The following is a 23,107-nucleotide window of genomic DNA, read 5'->3' on the forward strand; positions in this document are numbered from 1 at the left end:
AAATTGAATTTTTTTTTACCTTCCCCAAAAATTGAAATAGACAGAGAGGAAATGATGGAGATATAAAAGGAATCAAGATAGGAAATGGTGTACCAAGAATCACTCGTCTACAATTTGCTGATGATTCACTATTCTATTGTCAAGCCAATAGACGGAATTGTCAAGTCTTAAGGGATGTTATTGATGTGTATGAATATTATTCAGGTCAGTAAATAAGCCCATCAAAATCAGTCATCACTTTTGGATCTCGAGTATATGGTGCAACTCAGGATAGACTAAAGGCTCTACTAAGTATATCAAATCATGGTGGAGGAGGAAAATACTTAGGTCTTCCTGAACAGTTTGGGAGAAAAAAGAAATAAATGTTCACTTATATTATAGACCGAGTGAGAAGGAGAACGTCTCATTGGAGTGCCAAATACTTATCTCCCGCAGGGAAAGAGATAATGATGAAATCAGTTGCAGTCTCCATGCCCGTATATGCTATGTCGTGTTTTAAATTACCAAAAGGAGTCACTTCAGACATAGAAACTTTACTAATGAATTTTTGGTGGGAACGAAAAGCTAATCAGCAAGGTGTTCCTTGGATCTCACGGAGCAGACTAAAATACTCAAAAAAGGAAGGTGGACTAGGTTTCAGAGATCTACAAAAGTTCAATGATGCTATGTTGGCCAAACAAGCGTGAAGACTTTTGAAATTTCCTAATTCTCTCTTTGCTAGAGTCATGAAAGCACGTTATTATTCAGATGGCCAGCTTTTGGATGCAAAAGAACGAAAAAATCAATCTTATGGATGGTTTTCTTTACTAAATGGACTGGACTTGATAAAGAAAGGCACTCGTTTTTTTATTGGAAATGGTAAGATGATTCGCTTGGGTATAGATAATGTCTTGGAGAGTATGCCATCCCGAGAGGTAAGAACAATTGATCTTAACTGCAATCTGACCTTAGATGTGTTGATAAAAAAGACGGGAAGTTATCGTACTTGGGATACGCAACAAGTAGACACCATTGTGAACCCGGCTGATTGTGGAGATATCAAAAAAGTGTATATATCTCAGGTTAAAATAGAGGACAGATTAATCTGGAACTCTACACTCTCTGGAGAATATACAGTAAAATCAGGTTACTGGTTTCTTACTCATAACCCTTTTGACCCAAATCCTGCACCAAATATTCCTCATGGTTCGATTGAACTAAAGGACATAATTTGGAAATTACAAATATTACCAAAAATCAAACACTTCTTATGGAGGGTTCTCTCTAGAGCTTTACCAACAACAACCCGCTTACGTAATAGAGGTATGTGCATTCCTGCTATCTGTCCAAGATGTAACCACGAGGATGAGACCATTCTCCATGCCTTGTTCACATGTCCTTTTGCACGAATGGTTTGGAGTATGTCGGGCATTTCAACACAATACATCAGTCAATTGCATACGGATGTGGAACTTTCTATTCAAACAATTCTTAATATACAGACACATGACAATAACACTCATGACTCCCTCTTGCCCTTCTGGATATTGTGGCGGATATGGAAAGCTAGGAATTTACTAGTCTTTGAAGGATTTCGGGAAGGACCTACAGTCACGATTTTAAAAGCTCACACTGAAACAAGAGACTGGATTAATAACCCTTTACTCTTTGGAATTCCCAATCGCAACAATTTGATGCCAAACATACTTTCCTGGTCACCTCCTATTTTCCCGATGATAAAATGTAACTTTGATGCAGCTTTTAATAGTCATAGTCATGTCTCAACAGGCGGATGGATAATCATAAACCATCAGGGGGATCCTCTGGTTTGGGGAGCATCAAGATTACTACCTTCCAATTTAGCTTTAGAAGCAAAAGCAAAAGCTCTTTTACTGGCCCTCTGACATGCTTGGACAGATCATAAAGGAGATACCATTGCAGGACAGTTGTTGGATTGCATTGAAGAATGGGGGATTGACAAGGTTTTTACAGTTACTGTTGATAACGCAAAGAACAATGACAAGGCGCTGGAAATTTTCACAGAGACATTAAGGCTGAGAGGAGGAGAAGCTCTAGTAAGAGATGGTGAGTTTCTACACATGCGCTGTTGTGCACACATACTAAATCTGATCGTTGGGGATGGTTTGAAGAAGACAAATTCTAGTATAGTTGCCATAAGGAATGCAGTCAAGTATGTTAGATCATCCTTCAGTAGGCTTAGATCTTTTGCAATGAGGTGTGAAACAGGAAAGGTATGTAGAGGCAGCTTGCCATTAGATGTTTTCACACGCTGGAATTCAACGTATATGATGCTGACTGCTGCTATGAAGCAGAGGGTAGCGTTTGAGAAAATGGCGAGTGAAGATAAGTTGTATTGTGACTACTTCGAGGAAGTAGAAGAGAAGTCGAAAGCAAAAAGGATTGGACCACCAACATCAGCTGATTGGGAGGAAGCTTCAAGATTGGTAAAATTTCTGAAAGTGTTCTACAAGGCTACTTTGACATTCTCAGCTTCAAAGACGGTAACTTCTACATTGTGTTACAGTGAAATTGTTGACATTGAGAGGAATCTAACCGCTAAGTCTTCTAGTCCTGATTTGGAGATCCGAAAGCAAGGTTATGTAATGAGGCACAAGTTTGAGAAGTACTGGGACGGATTGCATAACATGAATCCTCTAGTGATTATTGCCAGTGCCTTCAATCCTCGCAACAAACTGGAGTTTGTTGGACTCTGCTTCGAACAGCTATATGGCAAGGACACAGTAGAGAGTAAGCAACTTGACTCTTCAATTTCAAGTGCAATGAAGAAGTTGTATGAAGATTATAGTCTTAGGCTGATTGAACCAGTAGTCGATGCAAATCCTCCAGATTTTGAGCCTGCGATCATGTGTGACATTTCGTATGATGATGATTGTGAGATGATGGAGTCACTTTACAGTCAGCTTGTTGGCTGTAAGAGAAGTGAACCCGGCTGCAATGAGTTACAGACCTATTTGACAGAAAAAACTGAGGTAAGAGTTGAAAACAGTTTGGGGTTAGCTTTTGATGTTCTCAGTTGGTGGAGGTGCAATAGTTCTAAGTTCCCAATCTTGTCAGAACTTGCTAGAGATGTTCTAGCAATTCAAGTCTCATCAAAGGCTTCTGAGTCAGCTTTTAGTACAAGTGGCCGAGTGTTAGACTCTTATAGGAGTTCCTTAACTCCTTACATGGTTGAGGTTTTGATATGTGCACAGCAATGGCTAAAGTGTTCATATAAGTCAGAAGCACAAGTATCAAATTTGGTGCAAATGTTGGAAGAGGTTGAGTTTCTGGAATCTCTTGGTAAGTATCACTAAGTTTCTTAACTATGTTTTCAATTTTTCAAATCTCTTTTGTAATTTCTCTTCTTTTCCTTTGTAGATTCTCGGAATTCAGTGGCAGCTCCTCCATGATTCTGCAAAGTATGGAACGTAGGTGTTTAGTTTAGTGTTTTCTTACTTGTGTCTTGCATTGAAGTCTATATTCTAGTTTCTAATTATGTATTTGATTTACATTGTTAAGTTTATGTTTGATTTTGTTTCTTTATTAGAATTGTTAAGTCTTTTGTTATGGTTTTCATGGTGCACAGGTAGTAGATAGGAAGCTGCTCTTTTGCCTACTTTTGGATGCGGATTGGCAGCCTTAACAGAGGACTGGATATAACTGACTTGGAAGCCGATTTTTTGATTACTTTTTGATGCAGATTATCATGCTTCGTGTAACTTCTACAACTTTCTAATAGTTACTAACGTATATGATGTAATGCTAGCTTTAAACTTGATACAATGCTAGCTGAGCAGGTTCTTTAATGGTTTGTAAAACTTCCTAGATGAGAAGCAACCAGATTTTTAAGCTTTTGTACTTGTTTTCTTTTGTTTTCTCTTTCAACAGGTTTATTTCGGGTTAAATTAACTGAAATATGAACAATTTCTGCTATTCTCGGAAGGTAATATAAATCAAGTATCCGAACCAAACAAACCGAGTACCAACCGATCCGAAACCGAAATTAATTTCGGTTCAATTCGGTGACATTATTTACAATCCGAATTTTGATTAAACCGAATAACCCGATCCGTTTAACCCGTTTGCCTAGCGCTAATTCGGGGTTATATTTTAGTAATCTTTGAAGGTGATTGTGAGACACTTGTAAAGCTCGTTAACGGACAAAAGGAAAATGCTTCTATTTCAAACTTGCTACAAGACATACAGTTTTGGAGATCAAAATTTCGATTATGTGATTGTACATTTATAAAGAGATCATGTAATTCAGCTGCTCATTGTTTAGCAAAATTTGGTTGTCAGTATGTTGAATGAATCTGTAACAAAGCCTATTTGGCTATTACAACAACTTTGTAATGTTTCAGTTTAAATCAATATATTTCCCTTGAGAAAAAAAAAAAGACAGAGAGGACTCAAAAAGGGTTTCTTGATTACACAAAACCAGAAGTGAGAGAGAGAGAGAGAGAGAGAGAGAGAGAGAGGAACAAAGATCAATCTTTTCGTTTGTTCTTCTTCGTGTTGACTCGCGGCTGTGGAAGAAGAGTTTGAGAGGAATCGTGGGTCGACGAGTTTCTGTACAATCAGTAATGGGTTCCGGCAGAAAACGGAAAGGACAAAGAAAGAAAGAAGAAGACAGTAACGTTAACGCTATTCCGGAGAGTTCGAGAGAGATTGTACAGAACATGAAGGAAGTCGTGAATTGCTCTGAACAAGAGATTTACGCAATGCTTGTTGAATGCAATTTGGACGCTGACGAAGCCATTACTCGTCTTCTTTCTCAAGGTTTCTTCCATAAAGATCCTGCCTTTTTATTCTGGGTTTTATAAGCTTTGAAGTTGTTTGGTTGAAACTTGAAAGTGGAAGAAACGAAGATGAAACAAACCAGAGCAAGGCTTGTTTGTTTTATTCCCTCTGATTGAGTGATTGGTATGTTTCTTGAGTTTTTATGGGAATTTAAACCTTGTGCTAGTGAATCTCGTTAACCCTTTTGCTTCGTATATCCCTAGAAATTGTAATGTTTCTTTGATCTCCCTTATAAGCTCTTTACTACGAATTTTATTAGAGAATTAGCCTAATACCAACTGTTACTTCTGCTTCTATCTTGCTAAGTTACTCTAGTTGATTTCTTACAATTTTGCTTCGATTTCGATTCCAGATAGTTTTCAGGAAGTGAAGAGTAAACGAGACAAGAAGAAAGAGGTTTGTGTGTAGTATATATAGATTGTTGTGTAATTCCTAATGTTAAAGCTTGAACCTTTGTAAGTCCTGTTCCACTTATTTTCTTATGTTTCCCAGGCCAAGGAAAAGTCGAGAAAGTGCGAGAGAGACGAAGACAGTAATGTAAATGCAGATATTGTGAAGTGCTCAGAACAAGAGACTAGCGCAACAATGCTTGTAAAATGCAACATGGATGCTGACAAAGCCGCTAATCGTCTTCTTTCTCAAGGTTTCTTCGAAAAGTTTCTGCCTTTCTTTCTGGATTTTAAAGCTTTGAAGTTGTTAAGTTGAAAGTAAAGTGGGAAGAAGAAACGAAGATGAAAGATTCACAGAGCAATGCTTGTTTCTTTTTCCTCTTATTGGTAAAGTGGCTAGATGTTTCTTTGAATCTGGTTCAACATCCATGAATTTTGTTGGCTTCTGGATTACCTTTGCCTCATGATTCTTTCCCCTCTAGTTGATTTTTGACAATGTTGCTTTGATAACTTTTCCAGATGGTATTCAGCAAGTTAAGAGCAACCAAGATGAGAAGAAAGAGGTTTGTGTGTACTAAATAGATTGTTCAGTGAATCCTAATGTAAAGCATGACCCTTTTTGTGTCCTATTCCAATTATTTTTCTCAGACCAAAGACACATCGGAGTCTCAAAGTGTTGGTAGTAGCAACCAGAATCGTGAATTGAGTAATGACGGTGATAATCATGTTGATCAAGGTGGCGGAAACAAGTCTAACTCAGATGGTAATGAGAACTTATCTTTTCTTGTGAAAATAGTGGTTCTGTATCTCAAACAAATGTCTAAAGTTACCAATGGGTTTGGCTCAGAGACGAGTAATGTGAAAGGAATTCGTTATCCTGTGGCTGGTTCATCTACTACAGCCGGTATTCTTGGTTCTGGTCCTTCATTGAACAGGTTCTCTTCATGTCTTCCTTCCTTTAATCTCTCTCTTTGTAAATGCCTTAATATTTTCACCTGATATATATGATAACTGATGAAGTGGCATAAAATTATTGACAAGTTTACCTTAACTAACTAGCTTCTAACATTACACGCTATCTGTGTCTTTGCAGTTCAGGTGAAGCAGTTTCTTCGTTATCTGTGCCATCGTCTAGGTTAATATCTGCTTGGGAATATGGTACCTCTGGTCATAGAACAATGGCTGATGTTGTGAAGATGGGTATAGCTTCATTAAAAGAGAGTGTGAGGAAAGGTCCTGTCAAGGATGATTGTCACTTACGTGAGAGGCCAGATGAGTCTGCTGCTAGAAGAGATGAGTCTACTTCGGTATCCAACCAAAACTTGCATGAAAGTTTTTCTTATTTCTCTAACTCACTTTCTGAGTTTGGTGCTGGAAGAATTCAACGTCGAGGGTCTGCATTGGTATCGAACCAAAACTTGTGGGATAACAGAGTTACTCATCCATTGTCTACCTCATATGATGCTAAAAGAGAAGAAGAATTTCTCAAGTTTACTCCAGAATTTATCCTAAAAGTCCACATTGACGATGTTGCTACTAGAGAAGATCAACTTCGAGAGTCTACTTCACTATCCAACCAAAACTTTCACGATGAAGACAATGGAGGCTCGCGGTTGTTGTGTGACAAATACAATAATAAAAATGATGAGACTTACCAAGAGCAAAGACGTTCATTTGAGCACAATCAAAGTGAGATTTTTTTTCTCTTCTGAAACTTGATAGTGCGTTGTTTTCTTTTCCTGATAGTGTGTTGTTTCATGCTCCTTTTGTTCCTAATTCAGCCGAAGGTCTATCAGCGTCTATGGACACCAATCTACAGCAGCTCTCAATAGAGAATGATAAGCCGGAAACATCGGTTAAAGGGTTACAACATGTGCAATGTGGTAGTTTTGGTTCTGGGATGAATGGATCCGCCCAACCCAGCAGTCTCCCATCAGGACTCTTGAATGATGATGACTCAGAAGATATATCCGGTTCTGTGGTGTCTCCTTTAAGTCTTCAGATGCAGAATATTAATACAATCCCCACTGTGGTAACAAAAACTGTCAACTTTTTACTATTTATTCTGTTGCATCTTTTCACAATTTCACCAGCTAAATCTTGTGCTCTATAAGAATCCTAATTTCTCTGAATTGAAACCAATACTTCTCTTGTGTCATAGTATTAGAGATTTCTTCTTCTTAAATCTGCATCTTTTTTGTTTGTTTGTCATCTGTCATAGCGTCAACAAGCATACACAAAGGAAACAGATCCTCAGGCTTCTCCTCTCAATCAGTCAATGCCTACGACATCTTCACTTGATCCCAGGCTATCAGTTTCCATGACCGAGGTAACTCATATTCTCATAAGGCACCTATCTTTTTTCTAATTTTAAGCAACTTCTCTTGACTTCTGTAATTTATATATAGTATGGTTTTCATTTAATGGTGATATGATGACCTATGCATACTCTCAGCCAACACAGAATGACACCTACGACATGTCACCATCAGCATTTCATAAACATGGTGGTCGTAACAACAACAGTTACCATCTAAGATCCTCAACTGTACCACTTTCTCACTACAGCAACAGTGTTCTTTCTCCATCTGCTGTCGCTGTTCCTTCCGCTCACAGTTCCACTAATGGTTTTGGCATGTCGAGCGATACCGCTGCAAACTCGATGTGTGGGTATGAAGATGTCCTCAGCTCAGAATTTAGCAATCACTTGGCAACACTTCAGCATCAGGTAATAAATAAGCCCATCACACATCTCTCGTAGGGGGTGTGAGCATTTGAAATTTTTGTTTCGTTCAGCTTTTCTCGGTTTAATTTGATGAGCTTTATACGAAATTTGAACCGGTATATTCTTTCTTGTGGTTCTATCTCAGAATGGGACCTCAAATATGTGGACTCCTCAAGGACTCAACGACTCAGGAAACAGCTTATTCTCGGGTCCTCAGGATCAGCAGTCATAGAGTTTCAGACATAGCCAAGAGCAACAAGGGCAAGAATAAGAGCAGCCTTATGAAGATGAAAGCAGTCGTTACGGACCAAGGAAACAAATAGAAGAGACCGTGGCGAAGAAACAACTGCTAATGGATTTGCTTTTCTTAAATCCTAGCTAACCCCTTTTTTGTGCCTTAGCCTTAGAAAATCTGAAAGAACGTTTCTGCTTTTACTAGTTAGGTTCGGCTTCTTTCTTGCCATCATTTTTTTACTTTCAATGTAAATAATCAAAATATTGTATACACAAGAAAGATAAATATTACCGAATGAGAATAAATGTTGAATCTCTTAGAAATTCTATTTTTTTATTCTGATTCTGAAAATAAGCCATTTTGGCTACGAAAAAGTGTATTTTTTTGGTATGCAAAAAATTTGTGTATTTTTTTTGGAAATCGAAAAATAATTTGGTTTATTTTTATGGAATTTACACGTAATACTTTCGGAAGTAGTGTTTTCTATTTCCAAATTTTGAAAATTTTGTTTCCTTCCCCCAAAACCATTATTATCAAGAGCCCAAACAATTGAAAGAGAGACAGAGGGAAAGAAAAAAGGGTTTCTTGATTACAACTTGAAAGCCGAAGACAAAGACAAAGATCATCCTTTTCGCTCTTTCCTCTTTGTGTTGGTTGATAGTGAAGGTTTAGAGAAATCGTAAGGTCGACGAAGGTTCTTGTTCAGTCAGAAATGGGTTCTTCATCTTCCGGCAAAATTAAGAAAGGACGGAGAAATAAAGAAGCAGAAGACGACGACAGTAATAACGTTAACGCAGATGCAATTCCGAAGAGTTCGAGAGAGATTGTAAAGAACATGAAGGAAGTCGTGAATCACTGCGAACAAGAGATTTACGCAATGCTTCTTGAATGCAATATGGACGCTGACGAAGCTATTACTCGTCTTCTTTCTCAAGGTTTCTTCCTTAAAGATCCTCCCTTTTTCTTGTTTTCTGGGTTTTTATAAGCTTTAAAGTTGTTTGGTTGAAAGTGGAAGAACGAAGGTGAAAGAAAACAGAACAAAGCTTGTTTCTTTTTCCCTCTGATTGGTATGTATCTTGAGTTTTAAGGGAATTGAACTTGTGATTAGCCTAGATTGTTACTTCTGCATCTATGCTTCTGCCATAATTGGTGTGGTTTGTGTTCAACATCCATGAAAAGTTCTGCGTCTGAGTTATCTTTGCCTCTAAATTGAATTCTGAAAATGTTACTTTGATTACTTTTCCAGATAGTTTCCAGGAAGTAAAGAGTAAACGAGACAAGAAGAAAAAGGTTTGTGTGAAGTATATATAGATTGTTCTGTGATTCCTAATGTTAAAGCTTGAACCTTTGTAAGTCCTGTTCCACTTATTTTTCCCAGACCAAGGATAGATCGGATTCTCAAAGATTTTGCAGTAGCAACCAGAATTGTGAATTGAGGAATGGCGATGATGATTATGTTGGTGGAAACAAGTTTAACTCAGATGGTAATTAGATGCATAAAACTTGGTACTACTGGTTCTATATCTTAGCAACTGTCTAAACTTCTCAATGGGTTTGGTTCAGAGAGGAGTGATGTGCAAAGAATTCCTAATCATTTGGCTCGTTCATCTACTACAGCCGGTATTCTTGGTCCTGGTCCTCCATTGAACAGGTTTAATCGCTTGTAAATGCCTTAACTTTGTCAATTGATGGCATGAAAGTTAATGACAGCTTTACCTTCAATATCTCTGTCTTTACAGTGATGTATCAAATGTTGAAACTAATTAGAGAGTACCATCTTCTAGGTTAATATCTGCTTTGGGATGTGGTAGCTCTAGCCAGAATGGTTTAGGTTCATTGAAAGAGAGTGTAACTAAAGCTCCTGTCGAGGATGGTTTTATCTTACCTAAGAAGTCAGTTGTTCCTAATCCATTTTCTAACTCATTTATTGAGTCTGCTGCTAGAAGAGATCAACTTCAAGAGTCTGCTTCGGCATCAAACCAAAACTTGCACGATGGTGGTTCACATTTGTTGTGTAACAATTACAATAACAAAAATGATGAGACTTGCCAAGTGCAAAAATGTTCTTTTGAGCATAATCAAAGTAAGATTATTTTTCTTTTCTGAAACCTGCTATGTTATCTTTTACTGATACTGTTATTTCATACTCCATTTGTTCTTATTTCAGCTAAAGATCCATCGGCGTTTGTTAACAGTGACCAATGTAACGAGTTACAGCATTTGAGATTTGGTTGTTATGGTTCTGGCAAACCCAGCGGTCTCCTATCACAGTTCTTGAATGATGACTCAGACGGTGGCTCACAGTTGTTGTGTGACAATTACAATAACAAAGATGATGAGTCTGCTGCTAGAAGAGATCAACTTCCAGAGTCTGCTTCGGTATCTAACAAAAACTTTCGCGATGGTGAAGCTGGTGGCTCACATTTTTTGTGTGACAATTACAATAACAAAGATGATGAGCCTTGCCGACTGCAAAAATGTTCTTTTGAGCACAATCAAAGTGAGATTATTTTTCTCTTCTGAAACCTGCTATTTTATCTTTTGATACTGTTATTTCATAGTCCATTTGTTCCTATTTCAGCCAAAGATCCATCGGCGGTCGTTAATCCCGACCAATGTAACGAGTTACAGCATTTGAGATTTGGTTGTTTTGGTTCTGGTAAACCCAGCGGTCTCCCATCACAGTTCTTGAATGAAGACTCAGAAGATATATCCGATTTTAGAGACAGTGGCTCGCAGTTGTTGTGTAAGTTCAAAGATTTTCTTTTGAGCACAATCAGAGTGAGATTATTTTTCTCTTTTGAAACCTGCTATGTTATCTTTTTCTGATACTGTTGTATCATGTTCCATTTGTTCCTATTTCAGCCAAAGATCCATCGGTGCCTGTTAATTCAGACCAATGTATTATTAACCAGTTAGAGCATTTGAGATTTGGTTGTTTTTCTGGGATAAATGGATCTGGCAAACCCAGCGGTCTCCCATCAAAGTTCTTGAATAATGACTCAGAAGATATATCTGATTCTGCAGATGATATGTCCCACAAAAACCTGAACCCAAAGTAAGCCTTTAAAAATTTGCTCTACTAGCTTGATCTGTTTTAATGATCTTAATGATCTCGTAAACTTTTTCACAGAGATAGTTTTCAGCAAGGTAATAAGAGCAAAGGAGATAAGAAGAAAGAGAATGTCTCAAATGGTGAAACTAAGAGCGTGCCAATAAGCTCGGGTGAAGCAGTTACTTCGTTATCTGTACCATCTTCTAGGTATCAATCTGCTTGGGGTTTTGATACCTATTGCCAGGAAACAGTGGCTGATGTTGTCCAGATGGGTTTAGCTTCATCACAAGAGAATGTAACAAATGCACTTGAGAAGAAGCCAGATGTTCCTAATCCACTCTCTAACTCATTTAGTGAGTCTACTGCTAAAAGAGATCAACTTCAGGAGTCTGCTTTCATATCCAACCAGAACTTTGGCGATGACATTGACGACTATGGAGGCTCACGGTTGTTTCGTGACAAGTGCAATAACAAAAATGATGATGAGACTTACCAAGAGCAAAGACGTTCATTTGAGCACAATCAAAGTGGGGTTCTTTCTCTCTTCAGAAACCTGCTATGTTTTCTTTTCCTGATACTGTGTTGTCTCATGTTTCATTTGTTCCTATCTCAGCCAAAGATCCATCGGCGTCTGTTCAGACCAAGTTAATCCAGTCTGCAGCATTTGTTAAAGAGTTACTGCAATTTCACGGAGATGGTGAGTTCCATTCGTCCTCAAACTGTGATCATACAGAACCTACTCAAGAAAATCAGTACACGTCTTCATCTATTACAGATTTCACATTTGATAATAGTCAGCTGTTCACTCCTGTGATGGCTCCTTCAGAACGAAGTCTTCAGATGCAAAATGCTAATACCTTCCCCAACGCTATGGTAACAGAATAACTTCTAACTTTATTGCTCATTCAACTGCATCTTCATTCACAACTTCTCAAGCTATATTTTGTGTTCTATAAGAATCCTAGCTAGTTTCTCTGAATCAAACCTATACTTCCATTTATGTCATAGTATTAGATACTCTTCAGCTTAAATCTGTGCTTCTTTTGCCCATATGTGTTGTAGCATCAACAAGCATACACGAGGGAACTGAATCCATGGTACTCGGCTTCTCCAATCAATCAGTCAATGCCTACTGCATCTTCACTTGGTCGTAGGCTATCAGTTTCCAGGACCGAGGTAACTCTATTTCTCAAAAAGAACCAATATTTTTTCATCTTTAAACGACTTTTCTTGATCAGGCACTACTAATCGCTTCTATCATTGAACCATAGATGAATCAACAAACCATGAACCACCACCTTTACTCTCAGCCTAATGTTCCTTCAGGGCATTATGGTCATATGATGAACTATCCTTGCCCTCTGCCAATACAGAATGATACCTACGACATGCCAACACCAGCATTTCCGCAACATGGTGGTAGTAACAACAACGCCTACCATCAGCACTCTTTAGTTCCTCTGTACAGAACCAGTGATCTGCGTCAACCAGCTGTCACTACTGTTCCTTCCACCCGCAGTTCTGCTTACGGTTCCACTAATGATTCGGCTTACGATTCTGCTTACGGTTTTGGCAACCACTTGTCATCACTTCAGCATCAGGTAGAATCACATCTCTCTCGGTTTAATTGGTTTGGAGAATTTTATAACCAGAACTTGTGTTTCTTATTTGTGGTTTGACCTTTAGAATGGGAACTCGAACATGTGGATTCCTGAAGGACACAACGACTCAGGAAGGAATTATTGCAGCAGCGTATTCCCGGGTCAGCAGTCACTGAGTTTCAGACATAACCAACAACAAGTAGAACCAGAGGAGCCTTATAGATTTGAAAGAAGCAGACGTTACTATGCATCTCTGGACCAACAAAACAATAGAAGAGGAGACCCATCTAACCAAACCCAACAACAGCAACCGCCAAGAAACAACAACTAATCATAAGAATCGACCAATCAAAGCTTCTTACACTTCTGATACGTTTTACACTGACGACTTCTTATAATGCTTTCTGCTTTTACTAACCATTCTTTGTTAGTATAAGTTACTTATTGTTAATATGCCTTACGCCCTTAACCATACAAAAGCTCAAATAACGTTTTCTAACTTTTACTACATTCTTTTTTTTTTTTTTTTTTTTGTTGATTAAGAAACAATCAATACATAATACAAAGTAATTAACGTAAACTTTGCATTAAAATTACTTAATACTTATGTGATGTGCTTAGAGGACCAAAAATAAGCATATCTTTGAATACCGTATGAACAAAAACGTTGAATCTAAACAAATTAGCTAACGTGTTGATTGTTTTTAGTGTTCCTAGAATGGTTCTAAATCTAATAAATGTTTGTCGCGGCTAGAACGAACCACTCTGCTTACAAACTAATAGATTAAGACCAAACTACAAATTACAAAAAAAAAAAAAAATACCAAACCGAGCCGGATTCAAGTTTCAAACCGTTTTATTTAAATTTTTAATTTAGTTAACTGTCCTAAACCAACCCATAATAAGTTAAACCGAACCCAAAACAAACTCTGATTCGGTAATGCCATCAAACATCAATTGAACCAAAAATCGGACGGTTTAGTTGGTTGAGAACGATCTATATTGGGCCTTGCATCAAATTGTTATCGGCACTTATAAGCCCATGGAAGAGAAGCATACTAGAAAAATAAATATCTTTGCTAGATAGATATTTTCTAGTTCACTCTATTTCACATTTACGAAAACATTGACGAGTTCCAAATTTGAAATTTGAAAACATTGGAGAGAGATGAAGTTTATTTAAATCCCCAGGAAAAAATTCGCGCGCTCATCCGATCTCGGAGCTAAGGGAGTCAAGGATCCTGAGATGAAGAGGTCGCAAGGTAAATTTGATCGGAGAAATCGCCAATTGTTTCTTCTTCCTCCACCTGACTACTTGAGTTTTTCAATCAATTTTTGTGCTTCTCTGAACTGAAGGTTGCAGAGAAGAGACAGAGCGCCGACGTTCCTTTTGAAAGCACGAAGGATCCAATCGAATTTTTCTCCGATCTCTCATTCCGAGGCTGCGGTAAGCTTCTCATTTCCGTCGACGTTTTCTGTTTTGTTGCTTTGCAAACGCTCAGATCTGTTCATCTCAGATGTTTATTTTTTTGTTGAAATTGAATCGATTTGGTCTGTGAGTGATAAAGAAATCGAAGAATTAAACCCCCTAATCGTAGCGATTTTGTGTTATTGGGTAATTTGATGATGCTCGAATTACTGTTTTCCTCAAGAGTGTTGTTATCCAAGGATCGAGCCTAGACTTATTGCTGCCAACGCCAGAGATTTCTCTTCCGACTGATGCTTCTCCAGTTTCAACCATTACTACTAGTGTGGAGGCTCGTATTGACACTTCTTCTACTGATCGGATCCATTCTGCTTCTGTGCAATCCTTGCGTGCAGAGATCAACGAGCTTAAAAAATTGATCTGCTCAGTTGACACTTCTGAAGAAAGTAGCTGCGTCGATGGAATTGTTACTCTGAAATTCCGCTTTGTGCTTTTGAGTTTCATCCTTTGGGCTATCGCTGCATTTGTCGTCTTCTTCAGCTCAGGAGAAGAGAACGTTGGACCACTTCCAACATGATTACTGCAAGGTAACTGGTTGTTATAGTGATTTGCCTTCTCAACAACACATCTATCCTGCTTGTCATTTTTAGTTGCATCTCTGCTTATGAAGTCCCCAACTGTTTAATTTCAAGTTAGCTACTACTAGGCATCTGTAGAGCTTCATCGCTATAACATATTTCAAGTTTTGGGATATGTGTCTACCAAAGAAAAGAACAGTTTTAACACTTTTTGTCGGTTTTTAGAATTTACAGATCTGTTTGTATAGCTTACAAATTTACATTCTCTAGCAAAAGTAGTGCAGTATCTCAGTGAAGTCTCTTATGCAGTAGAAATGCCTCCTACTTCTCTCTCTGAATTTTTTTTGTTGAGTGTGTTTAACTTCCTCAGCCTTTTGATTGAAAGTTGAAAATTTAGCACATGAGAGGCCCAATTAGGTAGTCTCACTCACTAGATCCATTGGTAGGTTGAGAGTCAGGCTGCAAGTAGGCCTTATAAGCTGCTAGTTAGTCTCATTCATAACACTTTATTGGCACATCAACTGATATGACACTTGATAGTCTCATCTATGGTGACTTTTGTTATCCAAATTCAAAGTCTTCTCTGCATCACAGATTTAATGCATAGGCTTCTGTAGCATTTAAGTTGCTAGGTTCTGATATACCTTGATGTTTCCATTCTTAGCTCTGTTTGATACAATGCAATGCAACCCCACCTAATTTCTTCGCTTTTTATATTTTGTTTTCATGTGCTTCTCAAATCAATAGGTTATAGATCTTACTTGACCAATGAGCAAACCTAACTTAACACCCCAGAAGTGTTTATCCTAATTTTCTAAAAGAGCTGTCACGTTTGCTCATTGGTCAAGTAACTGTCACGTTTGCTCAGTGTTGTTGGTAAAACAATGATAGCAACTTAAGAGTTAGGCTTCGAAATGCTTATAATTTAATTAGTGTACGTAATCTTTACAATAATCATATTTATTTGTGCTGTTTCAACAGGTTTGGCTGATATATAACTGGGAACCGGGGACCTAAAACTCAACACTACTTCAGAACCACGAAGCATGTAAAAAGTTAGAAAAGATCAGATGAAAACAATTCGTACACAGGTTTGTATTTCATGTTTGCCTCAGAACAGCGTTTAGTTGATGTTAAATTTACCAAAAGTCTATTAATTATTTCATATTAGCAATTCAAAGTAGACCGTTGAAAAAACAATGATTGAGCATCATCCGTTATCTCATCAGTGCTTCTCTTTTTCTTCCTTTCAAAAATAGCCCTTCTCCTTCCATTGTCTGTCGTTCACGTAGTTTCTTTGGTGTCTAGAATTAGGGAGGCAATCTCTGTGCCACCTTCATCATACTTAATACTTAAATTTTCCTTTCTTATCAACTTTTCTATCGACATATTTATAAACATATAAGAAAAAGAGAGGAAAACAAACACTACATCCTATAACGTGAGCTCGATCTAACATGTTTTATTTATTTGGAGCTCTCTACATGATTGAACTCGACTGCAACTATGAAACCTTAAAATATGTACTTACAATAACTCCTATCATGTGTTTTCCTTACACGTGTTGTGATAATGAGAAGTAGCGATATTGTTGGTGAAATTTTCAGCGGACATTCATTCTCATTATTTTTGTTTCTCAAAATCCGAAGGTGTCAAAACTTAAATTAAAGATAATTTAAGAGGTGTAAGAAAAAACTCAAAATATAACTTTCTAAAACCACGCGTCATCTATTACGGCGAAAACGACACGTCGTGCCGTTTCTGTCGTAGACAGCTAGAAAGAGACACCGTGCCGTTGACAAACATAGTTGACCCCTTCCAATTATTTTATTTTAATGCACAAATTGGTTAGTGTTTCTAAAAGATTGTAAAATTTGACCCCTTCATTTCCAATATGACAATTCCCACCCTGCACAATACATCCAACAGTTGAATATGAATGAATATAACGCGGGAAAATTTTACTTTCTTGTGTAGCTATTGCACACAAATAAACAGGTTACAATGCATTAGTAGAGAATATTATTAAATGATGTAATTCCACTCGCAGAATAATATTTATTTGATGTAAAAAACAAATATTTATTTTTTATTGCTTGATTATTTGGGTTTAAATAAACGAAATCGGAGATCTCTCATGGCTCTCCTACAGGAAAGGTAATTGGAAAGGACTGCTTCTTTTTCTCAAAATGTTTTTTTTCTTCTTGGTTGTATGCAAAAACACAATATAGAAATACAACTTTGTGTAAGACTCGGTTCATGAATTTGGAGTTTGGCTTTTTCATATTGTAGATCATTTAACTACATCAACCAACTATTTTCTTCTTTTTTCTCTTGACGAAGTTGATGGAAATCATCTCAATACCAAGCGTTGATAGCTCAATTGGTAAAGACTCTCTGGTAAAGTATAGAAGTTGCTAGTTCGAGAGACGACACTTAGGAGGGACCATATAAAATGCTCTGATTCTTGGCTTGAAGGGATGTACGGGCCTAGGCCCAGAACCTTTTAGTAATTCAAAAAAAAAAAAAAATTATCTCAATACATAATCTTTCAAAAATAAATTATTTTTTGCAAAAACTTTGTTCATTTATACAAAATGATGCATCTTTCATAAAATTTTGAGTTAACTCGTGGGAATTCGATAACAAGAATTTTAAGAAGTTATCTAAAAAAAATAACAGTTTAAGAAGTCGTTAAATGTTACAAACCTCTCACTTGAAGAAATAGACAAAACAAAAAAACTTTGACTAAATTTAGATAGATAGGAATGTAGAATGTTATGGTTCCAGTTTATAATTTACCAGCAACATAGGGTTCGTGGAAAAAAAGGTTTTTTCATACCCCACTATGATCATATGTTCAATTCATACATGATCTATGATATTGTGCCAAATCATACTTTTATTATACAAAACTTCAAATTTACTACATTAACTTATAATTTTGTGCGAAACCATACCTGAGACATAACAGTGTTAAATCACCGTTAAATTGTGATGACATGGTTGCCACGTTGCACTGTTTGATTCTTCTTCTTCAACCTCTCGCCGAAGAACACAACTATTTGGGTTTAGTGAAATCCAGGCTATTAGCAACGATACAACAGATTTGTTATCTCAATGTCTTCATAATCTATTATAGGTGATTACTAATTAAATTTGTATGTTCTTTAAACGTTTCATCAAGATCATCCCTTCACTCTCACATCAATTTCTTCACCACCACATCCACGTCTGATTCATTAATTCCTCACATGTCATTTGATTAATTTTACAACAAATCAAGCAAAATTTTAAATCTCTAAAATTGATTTTTTCTCGATCTCAAGTTCAACAATTTAAAATCTCGATCTCAAAAAATTTCTTATTCAGTCACTTCTCAGATTCTTCTTTTATATATCTCTTCGTTTAACCATCTCCTCCTTCGCAAAGGTCACATAAGTTGTTCAAACCGACATAACCTCCGTCGTGACGGTCGCAACATCTCCTCCTATCATGTCTGCATCTCAAGATTTCGCCTCCATCGTGTCCACGGACAGTGTACCGAGATCGAAGCGTCGACGGAAATGTTGCCATGTTGATGTCGGATTCGTTTCAAATTCGTCAATCGACGAATTTGATCCAAATTCCGCCGACGAGCTTAGATCGACCAGCTGAAGTTTGCTATCGTCGGGAAATGAATTATAAACCTGTTTGTTGTTTTCATTCTCAATTCCTAATGTTCAATTTTATGCCATTTAATTAACATTTAACAATTTTGTAAGTCTCAAATCGTGTTTCCTCGTTGAGAGGTTGAAGTAGAGAACTCAAAATGCGTTGGCCAAGACTACGTCGTCTAATAGTAACATATAAAAAAAAATGTCGTTTTTGGCCTAAAACAACACATGTCAGTCACGTAATCAAGTTTTAACGGTGATTTAACATTGTTATGTCTCATGTTTGGTTTAGCACAAAATTATAAGTTAATGTAGTAAATTTGAAGTTTTGTATAATGAAAGTATAATTTGGCACGGTATGATAGATTGGGGGTATGAAAAAACCTTTTTCCCTAGGGTTCGTTAAACAAATAGGTACATACAAGTAGACAATACACCAAAAAGGCCATTCATGATTTCATGTATCAATCATCTCAATATTTTATTTTTCGACAATATCAATCATCTCAATAAATAAATAAAACAGACACAACTATCCCTAGTATCGTGTCAATCAATTTATTGTTTCCTAGAAGGCTAGAACTATTCCATTATTTAAAAATAATGAACTTTTCGACAATATCAATCATCTCAGTACTTATGAACGATTCTCAAAGCATAAATAACACTGAGAACAAGCAAAAAGCCAAATCATAACCCAAAAAAGGTTCATTCTTTGGTGGGGCTTCACTTCAGAGTTCAGACAGATAAAAAGCTTCTTCTTTTATCCCACTCGTTTTTTTGGTCTATCGGAAACCACCCTGGTTTCTCCTGAAATCTCCCAACTTTCCGGTTTCCCGGCGAAAACCCAGATGGCAAACGAAGATAACGGCAGTAACAGCAATGACCCATTACGCCAATACTTGATCATCCCTAGAATCAACCAACCACCGTCTCTGTTTCCTTTACCGGAGGAACACAACGACGTCACGATCCCGATGCCAATGACTCCATCGCAATTCAAAAACCGATTAATCTTCGGCTCTAAAAAAGATTCATCTCTTCTCGTCGACGCTCTCTCTCAAAACCCTTCTTCTCCTTCATCCTCTGCCACAACTTCGTTCTCCGATTCACTAGACCTCCTTATCCCACCTCCGGAGCCTAGTGTACTACCGGTGCGGAAACCTAAACCGGCTCACCATTTCCACCGCTCTAAAACAGCTCCTGCTATGGCTGCAATCAACGATATAACTCACCCACATGATCAGAAAACAGAGCAAACTGGTTCGAAAACGATCGTAAGACAAGCTGTTGCTCTGCTTGTTGTGTATCTCTCTTTAGGTGTGCTTCTCTATTGGCTCAATCGAGATAGCTACAATGTGATTCAGACTCATCCTGTTGTTGATGCTTTGTACTTTTGTATTGTGACAATGTGTACAATTGGGTATGGAGATATCACGCCCGATAGCGTGTTGACGAAGCTGTTTTCGATATTGTTTGTGCTCGTTGGGTTTGGTTTTATTGATATATTGCTTAGTGGAATGGTTACTTATGTTCTTGATCTTCAAGAAAACTATATGTTAGAAGCTGCGAGGAACGATAGCTTGGATGACAGGGAGAAAGCGAGATCGTATATAATCGATATCAAGAAAGGGAGGATGAGGATTAGGTTGAAAGTTGGGTTGGCATTGGGTGTTGTGGTCTTATGCGTTGGATTTGGGGTTTTGATTATGCATTTTGTCGAGGAAATCGGGTGGTTCGATTCGTTTTATTTCTCGGTTATGTCGGTTACTACAGTTGGGTATGGTGATCGGGTTTTTCATACAATGTCCGGTAGGCTTCTTGCTGCCATTTGGTTGCTTGTGTCTACTTTAGCTGTTGCTCGAGCGTTTTTGTATTTGGCTGAAGCAAGAATTGATAAGAGGAATAGAGAGCGGGCCAAGAAAGTGCTCGGCGAGAACATGTCTATCTCTCAGTTCTTTGCTGCGGATATCGACCACAATGGCTGTGTTAGGTACTCATTAGCTCACTTTCCTAGCATTTGCACCGTTTCTCGTTTCCTAGTTTATTCGTAGATATCAAAGCATATTTCTCGTTAGGTTCAACGCATAGCTTATAAATTTATGACATCTTTGACTACTATCATGTGGTATTTAGTGCATTAGTGATCTTCTTGGTTATATCAGCATCATTAAAGTCTTAGTATAATATTTGTTGTTTTATGTTTGCAGTAAAGCAGAGTATGTGATATACAAATTAAAGAAGATGGAAAAAATAACGGATAAGGACATTAACCCGATTGGTAACCAGTTTGACAAGCTTGACAGAACCAATAGTGGAAGGATTACTCTTCTAGATCTCTTGGAAACCAGCACTGATGACTTATCCACTGCAACTTCTGTTTAGACACACACATCATAACATGCATGATTGAAGATTATGATGAAAAATCTGCGGTTTTCGGTTTAGTTGAACCGGTTAACATCTTGCTTTTCTTGCCCTTTTTTATAATAGAATGTGTCACCTTCTCTTCTTCCAAGATGATTATGATTTATGAAGATGAAGAAGTTTGGTTTTCGTATCCTTTGGTTTGATGGCTATGATCAAGAGTTATAGGGGTTTTTTAAAAAAAAATCTGTATATTCTTAATTTCTGATTGATATACTCTAGTTTGATCAAAATCTTTTGTTCACAAATTTGGAAAGCGTGGAAGTGTTGATGTAAATAGTGATATTTTGGGATTGTAAAATGAGATTTGAAGAGACAAAGTATGAAAGTAATATGGTTGGATTTAATATTTGCAAAAATATTTTTGTTTAGATTATTTACTTTTCATTCTCAATATATATAGAATTTTTATTTGTTTTTAGAACATATAAAAGAATTTCAAGTTTTCAACTATATACAATATTGAGTATAATATAGTTTCCTTGTTTTTTGGTAAGATAATATTTTCTTGTTAAGTGTTAAAATATTATATATATATATATATAAACAAAATTTCCTTGTTAAATAAATTGTTAGGAGATCTCGGAGATTACGAGATCGAGTTAATAAAAAGTTAACATTTGTATAATATTCACTTATTGCTAAACAAATAGATTTACCATTATCATATATGTAAAAAAACTTGCTAGACAAGTTATGACATTGTATAAATATAAACTTAATGAATAAATGAGAGAAACTATTTCACTTCTAAGATTTCATCCAAAAATTAAATGGTTAATGAATAAATGAGAGAAACTATTCTTCTTTAACATCATATTTGTAGTGTTAGATTAACCACATAAAAACCTGAAAGGAAAGATTAGATAAGTGAATTGAATGAACCCATCAATGGTCCATGCTCATAATCCTCATCAATATCATCCTCCTCTGATGAAAATAGATTTTGGAAGAAATCTTAAAAGTGAAATAGTTTTTCTCATTTATTCATTAGCCTTTAACTATATAGTAAAATCTTTATAAATTAATAATGTTGGGACCATAATATTTTATTAATTTATAGTGATATTAATTTATCTATAAATTAATATTTATTATTTTATAGTATTAATTAATAATTTATGGATAAATGTTTTAATTTTTAAATTTTCAAAAAAATTATGAATTGAGACAATTTTAGCAAATAAGCTTAGACTTTTCGGATGTTATAATTTTTTTATGGTTTAAGAATTGAATTTGAAATATTAAAAAAACAGTATTGACGAAAGATTACAAATAAACAAATTCACTTCTACACATGACATGCATAAATGAATAATAATATCAATTGTTATATTTTATAGCCAATAATACTATAAAAATAAAAATGATGCATATCTAGAAATTGAAAATTATAAAAATTTTATAGAGTATCAATGGGACAATGATCTTTATCTATCGACGATTGCTCGTCAAATCGCTTCAAGCCAACGACCATGTCGCTCACCTACGACAGTGTTTTGATGTTCTTAACAAGTGTAACATGAAGCTTCACCCAACCAAATGCACTTTCGTTATTAAGTCCGGTGAATTCCTTGGCTATCTCGTCACCCGTCGGGGCAACGAGGCCAACCCAAAGCAAATCCTAGCGATCATCGATCTCTCGGCGACCAAGAACACAAAAGAGGTTCAGTGCCTGACCGGAGGAATAACAATATTAAATCGGTCCATTTCAAGATCAACCAACAAGTGTTTGCCATTTTACCAACTACCGAAGACAAAGAGAAAGTTCGAATGGAACGAGGCGTGCCATGATGCGTACAAACAACTAAAGGATTATCTTTCCACCCTGCTGGTTCTCGCCAAGCCCAAGCATGGTGAAACTTTGTATTTCTACATAGAAGAATCAGCCACCATAGTCAGTGGAGTCCTTGTCCAGGAAAACCGTAGAAAGAATCGAGCTGTCTTTGACGTCAATAAGTCGCTAGACGACACCGAGACACACTATCCAACAGTTGAAACGATCGCTCTTGCCGTTGTCATTTTAGCAAGAAAGCTCCAACCTTATTTACAATACCATGCAACTCACAACAACGTAGCCGAGTATGAAGCATTAATCGTCGGTCTCCGCTTGGCCAAAGGGATGGAAATCAAGTGAATCCAAGCTTTTTGCGACTCACAGCTCGTCGCTAACCAATATAGTGGAGAATGAGACACAAAACACGACAAACTGGAA

At 36.9% G+C, this 23,107-nt stretch overlaps 3 protein-coding genes, 1 long non-coding RNA gene and 1 pseudogene across 7 annotated transcripts; all 5 read left to right on the plus strand.

Annotated features, from left to right (window-relative positions):
* Positions 1 to 2,603: 2,603 nt before the first annotated feature.
* LOC147934738 (zinc finger BED domain-containing protein RICESLEEPER 2-like) lies at positions 2,604 to 3,410 on the plus strand. The gene is made up of 2 exons (XM_087472771.1): positions 2,604 to 3,300; positions 3,379 to 3,410. The coding sequence occupies exons 1-2, from the start codon at positions 2,604 to 2,606 to the stop codon at positions 3,408 to 3,410; spliced, it is 729 nt and encodes a 242-aa protein (XP_087328897.1).
* A 939-nt stretch (positions 3,411 to 4,349) lies between these two features.
* LOC104724741 (uncharacterized) lies at positions 4,350 to 8,324 on the plus strand (annotated as a pseudogene). The gene is made up of 10 exons (XR_015570432.1): positions 4,350 to 4,779; positions 5,153 to 5,196; positions 5,293 to 5,444; positions 5,686 to 5,752; positions 5,838 to 5,952; positions 6,037 to 6,124; positions 6,283 to 6,878; positions 6,971 to 7,221; positions 7,411 to 7,917; positions 8,060 to 8,324. The product of XR_015570432.1 is annotated as an uncharacterized LOC104724741 (transcript).
* A 319-nt stretch (positions 8,325 to 8,643) lies between these two features.
* LOC104724742 (uncharacterized) lies at positions 8,644 to 13,315 on the plus strand. 2 transcript variants are annotated; one of them, XM_019232217.2, is made up of 14 exons: positions 8,644 to 9,084; positions 9,396 to 9,439; positions 9,528 to 9,633; positions 9,713 to 9,800; positions 9,934 to 10,232; positions 10,317 to 10,649; positions 10,731 to 10,895; positions 11,015 to 11,207; positions 11,283 to 11,731; positions 11,818 to 11,901; positions 11,980 to 12,077; positions 12,267 to 12,380; positions 12,476 to 12,805; positions 12,891 to 13,315. In XM_019232217.2, the coding sequence occupies exons 1-14, from the start codon at positions 8,862 to 8,864 to the stop codon at positions 13,134 to 13,136; spliced, it is 2,772 nt and encodes a 923-aa protein (XP_019087762.2). In that variant the 5' UTR covers positions 8,644 to 8,861; the 3' UTR covers positions 13,137 to 13,315. The 2 variants fall into 2 exon arrangements, with proteins under 2 accessions (XP_019087762.2, XP_087327054.1); XM_087470928.1 differs by having other exon boundaries at positions 11,818 to 12,077.
* A 586-nt stretch (positions 13,316 to 13,901) lies between these two features.
* LOC104724743 (uncharacterized) lies at positions 13,902 to 16,048 on the plus strand. 2 transcript variants are annotated; one of them, XR_757762.2, is made up of 4 exons: positions 13,902 to 14,067; positions 14,162 to 14,252; positions 14,458 to 14,818; positions 15,791 to 16,048. It is a non-coding gene; the product is annotated as an uncharacterized LOC104724743 (long non-coding RNA). The 2 variants fall into 2 exon arrangements; XR_015571224.1 differs by having other exon boundaries at positions 13,907 to 14,067; positions 14,627 to 14,818.
* A 3,091-nt stretch (positions 16,049 to 19,139) lies between these two features.
* On the plus strand, positions 19,140 to 21,140 carry LOC104728525 (two-pore potassium channel 2-like). Its single transcript, XM_087475933.1, has 2 exons — positions 19,140 to 20,458; positions 20,676 to 21,140. The coding sequence occupies exons 1-2, from the start codon at positions 19,317 to 19,319 to the stop codon at positions 20,848 to 20,850; spliced, it is 1,317 nt and encodes a 438-aa protein (XP_087332059.1). The 5' UTR covers positions 19,140 to 19,316; the 3' UTR covers positions 20,851 to 21,140.
* The last annotated feature ends 1,967 nt before the right edge of the window (positions 21,141 to 23,107 follow it).

This window comes from Camelina sativa, chromosome 11 (assembly GCF_030686135.1).
Source record: "Camelina sativa cultivar CO46 ecotype springtype chromosome 11, ASM3068613v1".
Taxonomy (NCBI): Eukaryota; Viridiplantae; Streptophyta; class Magnoliopsida; order Brassicales; family Brassicaceae; genus Camelina; species Camelina sativa.